At 43.5% G+C, this 12853-nt stretch overlaps 1 protein-coding gene across 4 annotated transcripts in view; it reads right to left on the minus strand.

The window, feature by feature from the left end:
* The window catches only part of evi5b (ecotropic viral integration site 5b), a 35833-nt gene that overhangs the window by 14105 nt on the left and 8875 nt on the right, over window positions 1–12853 (minus strand). For all 4 annotated transcript variants that reach the window (XM_041934552.1, XM_041934554.1, XM_041934553.1 and 1 more), the window contains exons 2-9: window positions 12358–12590; window positions 5753–5942; window positions 2467–2691; window positions 2311–2385; window positions 2087–2212; window positions 1854–1997; window positions 1305–1394; window positions 951–1048 (exon numbers count right to left, since the gene is read on the minus strand). In XM_041934552.1, the coding sequence (XP_041790486.1) occupies window positions 951–1048; window positions 1305–1394; window positions 1854–1997; window positions 2087–2212; window positions 2311–2385; window positions 2467–2691; window positions 5753–5942; window positions 12358–12509 (1100 nt within the window). In that variant the 5' untranslated portion in view covers window positions 12510–12590. The remainder of the gene's footprint in view (window positions 1–950; window positions 1049–1304; window positions 1395–1853; window positions 1998–2086; window positions 2213–2310; window positions 2386–2466; window positions 2692–5752; window positions 5943–12357; window positions 12591–12853) is intronic.

Genomic DNA, 12853 nt, shown 5'->3' on the forward strand with positions numbered 1-12853 from the left:
AGCCCGTGGTGGCATGTTATCAACATCCAGCGTCTCTAGGCAACTACCTCTGACGTGGATGATGTCATTACCGAACGCCGGGCGCTGCGAGCAGCCAGCCACAACACGGCTGACGGCAGAATACGCAATAACGAACCATAGCTGTGCCAAACTACAGCTAAACTAGCCGACCGCCGGCTCAGAGGGGAATAGCACCAGCATATCATAACTAAATATTGGAATATGAACGAGTTTCGCCGCAGATTATGCGTTATATAGAGGCTGCGCATGGATGCCCTGAGTACTCGCATTATACGGATATGCGCGCCGCTCCGCTGGGGCTAATTTCTTCAAAACGACTCCAAATGCCACCAAAGTTGTCTGGGTGAGTAAATGGTCGTATTTAATGCTACAAATAAGGTCCAGGTTGTAAAAAATGAAAGTTGTCCTTTAATTCATTCCATGTCGGTACTAATGATATTCAGACCGGTTTGTAAAAATATGAGATTTGTCTGCAGGCAAACAGAGTTGAACACATGTGAAGAACAAAGTTTCCAACAATATTACTTTAGTTTAAATGAAGCTTTCCTCTTGAAATTTGAATTATTTTCCCTCTAATTGGCACCAAATTACTTATTATTTCTGGTAAACCACAAAGGAAATTATTTGGTAATTATAGATAATAAAAATAAACGTTTCCCAGCAAAAAATATTTTACTGTGTAAAATCCACATTAAAAATTAGAAAAAATAAAATAACAAATGCAGTGGTTATAGGTTTTTCAACCTTAATTATGAATTACGGCATCAAATATACAACAAAACCAAGCAGAATAAGTTTGTATGTGGTCGTTGTTCAATTCCTGAACTCACAGCTGTGACAGAGAATAGTTTGGGAGTTAAACCATAAAGTGTACATGAACAATGAAGGAGAAGCTGGTGGGTGCTGATGAAACTGAGGGTTGTGCTTACTTTTTCATCTTCTTGGCGTTGTATTTAACTTGATAAGCAGCCTGGATGACCTTATCCGGTCCACTGTCGAGCTGGTGCGGGATGACCTTCTGAAAGTGCTGGAGGACAATAAGGAAACAAAGGCAGGATGGGTGCAACACGCCCATAAACCAGCTAATGGCAACAACTATGCACCCTGAAATCTTAGTCAGGGCTCAAAAGCACTACGTCAAACATCAGCATGTACACAGGTACAAGTTGGCAGAACACATGTTTCAATCATCTGGGTGTGGTGGTGGTTCCTCCCTTGAGCGTGCTGCATATATTATACCAGAAATCTGTGTTACCTGAATGACCAGTTACATGGTGATTTACCTGTAACATTCCCTCCATGTCAAGCTGGATGAGTTCAGTCTGGTTCATCTGCAGGATGGCCAGTCCTACTCGGAACACTATTTCCAGACCCTGAGGAAAGAGATCACCTGGAATCACTGAGGAGTCATGTTTCCACAGGATGAATGTGCTGTTAATGGCAAGAGAGTGACAGAACAACTGTTCTGCTTGTTCTCTCCAGCAGGTGGTGCTAATGAATAACTTTTCCATCACAGTTCATCTGTGTTTTACATGTCCTCTTGGCTCAAGCAGTAGAAAATATGTTATCATCTTCTGTGTGCAAAAAGCCTTAATGAAAGGGTTTACTGTTCTTTCTGCATTTCACAATTTGTCTGAGGTTATGAGCCCAAGTGACACACAGTAACACAACAGCCGGACAGTGTTCGACCATTAATTCAAGTGTAAGAGTCAAAGACGAAGCCCTGAGAGTTTTTCTTCTAGAAAAACAGACTGATACAGGTAAGTAGATGCAGGATATCATTCAAAGTAGGTGGGAGCTCCTGAGAACAGCCACAGTTCCTTTTAGCTGACCTCACACATGAAGATGTCAAAGATCCTTGTAGCGACGGGCAGAGGGAAGGAGGTGAGGAAGATGGTGAGGAACCAGGAGGAGGCATACATGGAGGTGTGAAAGCTCTGAGCCTGGAAATGCATGTGCAGCTCGGGGAGTTGCTCCTGCGAGGCAGAAATATGGATTCACACTGTTATCACTGTAGACAGCTACACTACAACTGTCATCACCCGTCACAGTATGAGGTGTCTACCTGGATCATACACTCGAACTGGTACATGCAGAGTCCCAGCTCGGCCATACTGGGTTTGAAGAGCTCTCGTAATCTGTAGTCTTGCATCAATTTCACAAACACACAGAAAGCCTCTTCTTCTGGCATCTGGAAGAAACAACAGGATGACGTCAAATCTGGCAGACAAGCTATTTGCTGGAAGCTGGTGAATCAGTGTGCTTGTGTGGTGAAGACGGGATTATTACCTGCATGAGCAGCAGTCCTACAATGAAGGCACTCCCTTGACAATAGCCAACCTCACGGTCAACCAGAGAATATGCCTGAGGGAATTAGCTTTGGATGAGTTTCGGTGAGGGACAAGAGCACAAGTGTCTGCAAGAGTCAAAACAAACGGAGCAAACCTTCATGACGTTGAAGAGCACTTCCTGGCCCAAGCTGTCTTTCTCCTTGAAGAATTCGTGTTCGGGGTAAGTCCGTGCGATGTCCCTGCGAATCAGCTTCTCGCAGGGCGACGTCATCTTCAGGAGTTCGGAGTACTGATCCTTGATGGGCATATTCTGGGCGTTGCACAACAGCTGCCACACTATTGCCCGAAAGTGGTGAGGGACCCCTTTTCTGACAAGATCCTGCGGAAAAAGAAAAGGACAGAGACTTTGTGAAACTGATATTAATCCTGCTGTATTTTAATGACACTAATGAGGGGTTTAAATTGACATTTGGGGACCGATTTTGTTCATCTTTGAACGTGGACAACAGAGTAAGAGTTTAAGAAAACACACAAGCTTCCTGTGGAGAAAAAGGCTGACACAGAGCCATGGGCTCTGCTCTAGTATTTATTTTCCCACTTCAGCACAGTGTGCATCTCATAATAATACGATTTCCACTGCCAAATATAATCTTGTCAGAGAGGCACATTTTCGTGTTTCCATATATTACTGCTGATACAATTTGATTAAGCAATTTCCTGTGCTGACAGGGAACACTGGTCTTTCCTGCTGCGTTGAGATTGTGTGTGCGTGTGTGTGTGTGTGTGTGTGTGTGTGTGTGTGTGTGTGTGTGCATCTGGTCAGTCCAGGGTGCATCTGGAGCAGAGGTCCTCCCACACAGGCTTTCAGCAGGGGGATCCCTCTCCCCTCTCAGAGGTCAGATAAGACAAACCAAGCTTTGTACTGGAACAATGCACTGTCTCATATCTCGACTGTGAGTGAGAGCTGCTTTCTGAGACACATCACTGCTTTACACTAATGCTTGGTGACAGGCTCCAACTCCAGTATCATGTAAATCACCCACGATTGCAATGCAATGCTTTTCACAACTTATTTGCTGTAGATGTGCAGGAAACATTTCAACACTGCATCAGCAAATAACCAGATATCCACTAAACTGAATACACTGCTCTTCAGCAACAGAGAGTCTTGATGAAATATGAAGCATTGAAAACATGAAAACATCAGGGGTTTTGCTGACAAGGACAGAAAAGTCAAGGTTCCTTCCTTCATGCAACAGAAACGGTTTCTCTGTAAGTCAAGGGGAAGAAAACATGAAATTTGTGAAGTCCTCAGCAGTTATGATTAACATCCCAGGCTAGTTGCAACCATCTGGTCATTACAACTTCTGTTAAATTACATAGTAACACCCATGCATGCTCGCAGGTCCGTCGCAGCACTTCCCCATTTAAAAAACAAAGTGGCACGAAAAACAGAAACTCTGCCCCTGCACAGTTTGTTCCGTCCCATTCGCACGTGTGTGGCTTCATCAACAGTTCATGCAACAGCAACTCCATGTTTGCACCTGTTAGCGGATTACAAACAACAGGCTTTAAATGTGAACGGCTACGAGAAAGGCATCATCGTGGGTGCTGAGCATGCAGTTCTGAGTATCGCCATGACCGCAGAGCTGCTGGGCTGCAATATCAGAGCTGAATGCTCTCTGTTATATAGCAAGAATCATCCAGGCATGGTTTGAGGAGCGTTCAGGTGACATGATGCCGTGGTCACCATAACCAATCACACCTTCAAAACCTTTGCAGCTGCACCAATCAGCTGAACATTAAGAAGCTACAGGTTGCTTGCTGAGTCTCTGCCATGATTTGTGCCTGTTATCAGAATGTTATCAAAGTACTGAACTGGGTTGTTTTTCTGGTAACACACAATTTCCCTACACATGTGCAGTTTAAACCAAAGTGCCATTGACAGTGACTGGACATAGGGTTATCACAAGACCCCCTGTAGTCACTGTAGAAACAAGCAATCTAAAATTAGCTTCAAATGTCAAGAACTGAAATAGCAAGTTCAATGACAACACCACAGGGTCACCTAGGACAAAGATAGACTGAGGAATTATATCTGGAGCAAGTAAACATTCAAACAGATGGAGCCGTTGTAGCATTCTAGGGTTTACACAGGGTTCACCGAGACAAGCTTAAGACTTTTTATGAACTTTTTAATATCAGATATAACTCAATTCAATACTTGTGTGAACCAATTGGGACTTTATGGCAGAGAATTATGTATTGTTCAATTTTTTAAGTACTTCCCAGCATTATAGAACAAAAAATCCCAATGACATAACATATTAAATTAATGACACCTGGACCCAGAGAAGCAGCAGAAAATAGTTGGATAATTTAACCAATAAAAAATTTATGAATTCATCAATTTTCCCTGAAATCGAACTTTTGCCGTAGGAGCTTCCTAGGTGCAGTAGCTGCAGTAGTGGCTGTTTGCTGCAGGTCTGATGGCTGAAGCTCAGCTCCTGCAGCACAATCCACTGTTGCAACAATCTCACTTTGATTCTATAGGTATATAACGTCTCCCAACAACCCCACAACCACATAGAAGCATTGTATATTACTGCCTGCAGCAGACAAGATAAAAATTCTTTGAGACTCGTATAAATTAGGTCTAGGACTTCTTCTGAAGCCTTTTTTGAGGAAGATATATTCACTGCTTTTTCAGACCTGCAGATACACTGCATTCAGGATAGAGCTTGACACAAATGACTGTGCAGCTCACAAGAGGCCATAAAACCATTTCCATCCAGAAACAGATCACTGGAGCTCCTGCCTCGTCCTTTGGGACCTGACTGGTATTGTTGTCGAAAGGGCACTTATCAAAAATGCAGACAAACATTTATGTGTAACGAGTGTGTGAATAAAATCACAGCTCCATGATTGCAGGGCAGGAATTACACCACAGCCAAACGGCCAGTTTTCCCTGATGCTACACGGGGAATTAACAGTGCTATGAGACTGTGTTTGTTTCTGCATGTGTCTGATCCACCAACCAGCCCGTAATTTAGTCAGAATATTGTCAGCTAATTGTACTCAGTTTCAAACAGCAGGATGCAGTAAATGCTTGCCCTTGGTTTAAAGATTTTTAAACTAAATTCCTAAACATTGTGTGCTTGGTGGTGTTATTGATAACTCCTGATAAAACCTGAAGGCTCAGCAGTTTTGCTGGCCTTTTTTTAGCCTTCCTTTTCTAAATAACATTAACAATTATTAATATTATTATCATTATTCAACGGCCTTCATTCAGGGCTGTGATTGCCATAACCTCATCCTCAGCACACGGGTCAAACGTGTCGCAGTAAGCTGTTAATGCAGTCGTGTTTCAGTAAGCTCTTAAGAAGGTCTGCATGAGACTCAGCTGTCACTTCACAGGTAGTCATGTGCACTGGTCTCACCTTTAGCTGCTTCTCCTTCTTCTTGCGCACCTCCTCCCACTCATTGACGATTCGTCCCCACAGGATCCACGAGTCCTCCTCCAGGTGGGAGAGGTTGGAGGAGGCGGAGGAGCTGGACACCAGGGAGGAGCCGCTGTTTCGCCTGGAGCCGTTCATGGAGCGCAGCGACTTGCTGTCCGTCTCTAGCAGCCTGTAGTGAAGGCAGGAAGCAGGATGTACTGTGAACACTGTGTACGCATACAACTTTCTTTAATCACCAAGTCCACTAGCAAGACATGATTGTTTCAAAACCAAATTGAAATATCTCCTCTCAACTGACACTACTCAAGAATAAGACAAACCCTACATCGCTTCATCAGTGCTGACTGGGAGCTGGGTTTCTGTTGACTGGAAATTACAGTTTTTTACCAGGAAAATCTGCTGAAGTCTGACTTATTTAAGTCTCTGCAGTCATGATGTTCAGTGAAAATAATTCTGCAGTTAGATATGAAAATATTACGGCTCTACACATCGTTTTCCCCAATTTGGTGAATTAAGGGTATATTTCAACCAACCAGAGTTGGAACAGTGAAAGGACAAACTAAGATGGTTTTCCTTTCTGTTGAGTATGAATGAAGTGTGTTTTACGATGATAGAATGACTGTTTCTATAAATGGAACCTGGTGGCTTTGGTGAGAGCGATAAAGATGCTTTTTCTGGTAAAACAAAAAGGATCTTACTCTTTAACAAAAGTATCCCTGCAGGGATCCTTTCCATAATGTTGTCAGACTCTTAGAATAACAATCTGAGCCTGTCAGTGGCAAAAACAAACACTTTAGCCGTCCACATTAATCCCTTACACACAAAAGATGGGAAAAAGGGTCCACAAACACAGATAATATTTGACCAGGAACAGTGAAATCTTCCAGGACACGACTGACTGGGAGATGCAGTCCAGCGTGCTACTCAGCACAAAATGAACCGGTTAGTTACCCGTTAATCAAAAGCAAAATTAACGAAAGCTAACATCCCAAGTCACAACACACCGTTACCAATGAAGCATTGTGGTGCTACAGAGATGCTCCAGCCTATAAATCATATTCTCCACACATATATATTATATTTATTTCAAGGAAAATTTAAACGCGAAAATTGCCATTCCCACTGAAACCGTCACTCATATCCCAATATCTGCCAAATTAATAGAAATGAGATTTTATCTTATTTTTTTGCATATCCTGCAGCCCTACTAGTGCTAAGTGCAATATCCTAGACAATATAACTGTCCCCGGTTCATCTTTCGCAGTTTGCATGTGCTATCCCGCTCTCTCCCCATTTCCTGCCTTAATCTCTACTGTCAACTGTTCAACAAAGGTGAAAACAGCATGAAATCATCTTCTTTAATAAGAAAGTTCAGTTAAAACTGAAAATATAGTAAAAGGTCTACTGACAAACAGCAGCCTTAACAGCAAAGTAGCTTTTCTCACACACTTATTTATCAGAATAAGTTGTACCAAGGTCCTTTTTAAAGACTGGAAGAAAGCAGTGTTCACAGATGAAACATAAAAAAAATTACAGACCAAACATGTGCGACAGTGTTTCTCTTATTCTGGAGTTGGTTCAGAATCAGCTGCACATTGAACAACGTGTGTGAGCACCATGGTTTAATCCACAATGGTTTATGTTGTTTACTGGAAAACAATTACATGTACACAAGTAGTACTGACAGCATTGTTTTTCTCCTCAACAATCTGCAGACCTCAGCTCCACTGATGATCTTTACCAAATTTGAAAAGAGAACAAGTGAAAACATGCTGTACATCAGGCACACGTGGATGTGCCAGAGGAGCGCAGAGGTGCTAATACGAGTCCTCAAACTCTGCTAAATGTGGAATCAGTGCCAGACAATCTGCAGGCTGTGACTGAGTGACAAACCACATCGAGCGTTAAAACCGCCCACATTTCTAGGGCAGTGCTAAAAATGGGGAGCTAATTTAAAAAGCCACTCTACACTAGTGCATCGCAGCTTTATGAGTGTAAAATAGCCCACTTCATTACAGTGACTGTGGCAGCCTGATCATTAGCAGTCAATTAGTGATTAATTCCACATGTCTTAATATTAACACCTGATTCAAGAATCGCCCAGACACAGAATAAATTACATCCATCAGCAGTTAAACCATGAAACAGCTGGTCGCTATCTCATGTTTGCTCATCAGCAGTCACACTGGGATTACAAACAGGAGGAATTCACATTCTCAATTAATGTGAGCCCCAAAAATCATCTTGTTCAATTTCTCCCAATAACTGGCAGGTTAATGCTGACATTAAACACAACACTCTTGACTGACTGTACAAAAGGGATGTAAAACAGAGGGTTGGAACTAATTTTAATTCTATTGGCGACAGCTTTAAGTGGCTGAACGACTACAACAGGTCAACAGTGAATCCAGTGGAGGCTGGTGAAGTATTTCCACACTCATTATGTATATTCCATCCGTGGTCAGCGGTGGTGTTTTTCAGCAGGTTAATCTTCCACAGTCTCACTCTTATCGGTGTATCGCTGCAGTTAATGACAGAGTGACCTGATCACAGATCAGCGTGCAGAGAAGAGAGGCTGCAACTTCAAACCCGTGCAGCAACGAGGAGCTCATGACAGACACACAAAGGCTCAGACACCTGATCTCGGAAAAAGGCCGGGGCCTCTCCACTGGAGCCTGTGACGTCACCGAGGGTGCACCCAGAAAGGCTAGGGTTACAGCCAAATTTGGGTCGTGTGGGAGGGCGTGAAATGGACGACCAGAAAGACCAGCCTGCAACACAGCTTCTGCACTTGTGTTCAGCTCTGTCGTGAAGCTAAAAAGTGAATAAGAGGAACATCTTATAGCTCGAATTCGGCAGGAGTTGCCGGTTTTTCAGGCATGTCGGTTCGTCACAAACTGTCATACACGCTGCAGTGCCATGTGTGTCACACATGATCTTGAACATACTTCCACCTCTGCTAATAATTCACCAGTACTCAAACAAGTCTGAAGCGCCGCTAAAGCAAAATATGGGAAAAACTACAGAGAATTAGTTTAAGCAAAGCACTTGCAGAGATTAAAAGGAAATTTTGGATAGAATTGGGAGCGAGAACAAAAAACAAGTGTGTGGCTGATTTCAACATCATGACTTCAGTTTGAAGTTCATGACAGCAGGAGAACAAGCACAAAATATGATAAAGCTTACCAAGATAAACTCATGCTGTACTCCTCATGTCTCCGGTTTTTAGGAATTCTGGAACAATGGCATGCCTGATTTAGAGATTGTAGCAGTCAGCGTGAGGCTTCCTCGGCTGTGCGACGCTACCGAACGAATGCTCGAGCCTTTTATCTGCTCTGCAGGGTACAAAGGCCTCACCAAACACACAAACACTTGGTAAGCAAGTGCACACGAATACCAATGTCCTCCCTCCTGTTGTTGCACCTGTCTTGTAAACAGAATGATAAGATTTGCATGTTTGGTAGATATCCGTTTGTTGCTACGGGGTGGTTTAGAAAGAAGAGGGTGCATTGTCAGTCAGAAGCAAAGCGTGGCAGCGGAGAAATGTGTCTTGTGAAAGGGCCCAGCTGTGTGTTGGGGTGGAGGCAGGGGTCAAAGGGCAGGCGAGCTCTGAGCCCCTCAACCCCATGGCTTCTGTTCACCAGATGAGAGTCCGTTCAAAGCTTCATGAAGGACATTTGGGAGAAAATGAAACATTTCCCTGGTTTGTTTTCATCTCCCTCGATGAGGGAAACCATCACAAGTGTCACTTGGCATTCTGGAGCAGTGGCCGTTGTGGGCATACCGATGAGTCACCGACCTCTGCATCCAACAGAGCTTTGCTGTTAACTGTGACACAGTCCCGAACTGAACTGCACGCTTGGTTTCCATGCTGACACAGAGGGCACTAGCCATGGGTGAGAGTCACAACGGAGGAAGAATTCACAAAGTTGGCAATACAGGAGGAGTTGCGTCATCCATCCAGCACTCTGGTGTGAACAATGAGCACCAGAGACAGTTCGCAGAAAATCTCACTCTACAACACACTTCACTTTTTTTTACTTTATTTTATTATTATTCAGGAGCTTTACCTTCCATCTTATGTTATGCATTCTCTTTACTCTATTTTCATCCTTACTTTTAACTTATTTTTACTGCTATTATCAACTGGGTTTTCATTCTCCATCTTATTTTATTTATGTCTTTTTTTAATGTGCAGCTCTTGGTGCATGTGATTTCTTTGTTGTAAAGCACTTAAGCTGCAGTATGTATGAAAAGTGCTATACAAATAAAGTTTATTATCAGTATTACTTTACTGGTCATTGTGTGGCCACCTGTGAGTAATAACTACATGTACCCTTCTATTTGTAGAATGCTTATTAAGATTAACATAATGCAGAGTTACATGGCAAATGCAGAAATTAAGAGCTCCATAACTTAGCATAATATAGATTTTTTTGACAAATGAACTCCAACATGTTCTGGATCCCATTCTAAGAGGCAGGTTTACAGACTTATTTACTCCACTTGCACACAGAAAACCACAACACGCTTTAAATCTAGACCTGTTCTTGGTTTTACTTTGCACACTTCGGGTAAGTCAGTATCCCTCTTATGGGGACATGGGCCTTGAGCAAAACTACAGCAGTCTGTAACTCTGCCATGGGTGGCTAAGAGCCACGCAGTGTGAATACAACCAACAAGCATGTGCATCTGGCTCGACGCCACACCGAGTTAAACGGTGAGAGAAGAAGAAGTCAGTCAAACTTATCAACCCATCAAAAGAAACCAGAAGTCATAAAAGCAAATGCACAAGCACAATGCATAACAAATAGGCACTTTAGGAATGAAGAGGAGGTTGCTGCTAATTCCAGCCTCTACTAGAGATGTAATTATTTCTCTATCACTCTCTCTCTATGTGCAGTCTGTCCCCCACATCTCTTAACCTTTGTTTATCTCATTCCTGGTACAGTTAAGCCAGTGGATGAGACGGTCTTAAACGAGGCTACAGCCTAGCGAGCCAAACGTCACACACACACACACACACACACACACACACACACACACACACACACACACACACACACACACACAGAGATAGAATATCTTGAAACCAGTTAGTCCACGTCTACATACACTGAGCGTCCTCCCTCTCTAACTGCATTCAGGTTAAAGGGCCAGGTCAGACACGGTCAAACACCCTAACAAGACAAACCAGCCAATGACTGAATGACAGCAGTTACATCAAAGCTGACTCACAGCTGTGAGAAGTGGACAAACTCTCAAGGAACAAAAACTCAAAACCTTTGCCAGCCTAAACCCCTAAGATCCTCCAGAACCCGACAAACTGGAGACTGTAAGATTTTCCTCCATCAATACTCTTTGTATTCTCCAGCTAGCGAGCCGGCATGTCACAACCTGTTGAACAGCACTCTCCTTTCTGTGTGCGTAGATCAGGAGGGGGGATGGTGGGGTTGTGCACGATGACTGTGTGGTAGTCAGAGTAGTGCAGGTGTGTAAAGAGAACAAGGCAAAGACAAAAAGATAAGAAAATATCAAAATATTTGACGCCAATCTTTACGTAGCTTTATATGAAAGTTTGAAAGAATGCCAGACATTTTTTAAGAAGTGCGTATAAGAATTAATAACCAAATCAATTAATGCAATGACACTGTGCAGCACTATCACGTCCCTGAGCATGCTAATCTCACAGCATGAGGTGCACTCTATCCTCCTTATGTGCAGTCTGAGCTGATGCTTAGGTCTTGTGTCCTCAGCTTACTGATTTCTCACCCACTAGTTCTGCACTCATGATGAGGCAGACGCTGAGCCTTGTCTGTGATTTTTGGAGGATGTACGACTGTGCAATCTGCAAACGAATTTGCCTTTGTTTGGATCAATAAAGTTGTCTGAATATGATTCTGAGTGGTGATGATGTGTTCACTGCTGACATACATGTGCACATACATTACCATATTTTCCGCACTATAAGGCGCACCGGATTATAAGGCGCACCTTCAATGAATGGCCTATTTTAAAACGTTTTTCATATATAGGGCGCACCGCATTATAAGGCGCATAGAAAGTACCGCGGGGTTGCGTTATGCATCCACTAGATCAGGGGTTGGCAACCCGCGGCTCTTTCATCCCTCTGAGCTGACTGCACGCGCCAGTAAAAGGATGACGGCACGCAGAGAGTGGAATACCGCTGTTACTTCGGCCACGCCCCCTGACTACAATAGCCATAATTAACCAACATTGAACTATATAAAAGGCGCATCGGATTATAAGGCGCACTGTCGGTTTTTGAGTATATTAAAGGCTTTTAGGTGCGCCTTATAGTGCGGAACATACGGTACTTTATTAATAATTTATCTATCTTTTCACTTCACGTGCAGTTAATTTAAAAGTTGATACGGGTTGTTTTCTGACATTATATTAATGTGCTGGAAGAAAGCGTGGGTCAAGGGGCACAATCAGTCAGACTGTGTTCTCCAACACAGTACACATGGAATCAAACTGGACTTGAACAAAGTCTACCCCCTGCCGAACAACCTCAAACCAAAACTGATGCGCAGGTGAAGCCTCAGAGACGGACTGCTTACCTGTTCTGCTCCTCGAGCTTAGCGAGCAGCTCCACATCGTCAGGGCTGAGCTGCGCTGGCGAGGACGGTGAGAGGGCAGGCGAGGACAGAGATGTCGAGGAGGAGGTGGCAGTGGTCTGCAGGGACGTGGGCGTGGCCACCTGGCTAGCCATCTGACTGACCGTGTGGGACACCGAGTTCTTCACCCATGAGAGAGTAGAACTCAGCTTACCAGCAACCTTGTCTGTCGCCACCTGCAGAGGAAGAAGAATACCTCTAAATTCAATAAGAGCATCTCAGCAGGCTGAAGTAAACATGTTCACCCTCCATACAGGGCGCACAACTTCTTAACTCCTCTCCCTGTCAACTACCCGAAGCTTACAGTGTTTACAACAAATACAATATTCATGTAAGTATCTAATTCCTGACACAAGCATGAAAGAGAAACTTGCTCTGTTCTTATCTGGCAGCTACTGAACATCATTATATCCCAGCGCCTTTTAGTGCTTCATCATCA

The sequence above is a fragment of the Chelmon rostratus genome, chromosome 4, assembly GCF_017976325.1.
Source record: "Chelmon rostratus isolate fCheRos1 chromosome 4, fCheRos1.pri, whole genome shotgun sequence".
In the NCBI taxonomy this organism is placed as follows: domain Eukaryota; kingdom Metazoa; phylum Chordata; class Actinopteri; order Chaetodontiformes; family Chaetodontidae; genus Chelmon; species Chelmon rostratus.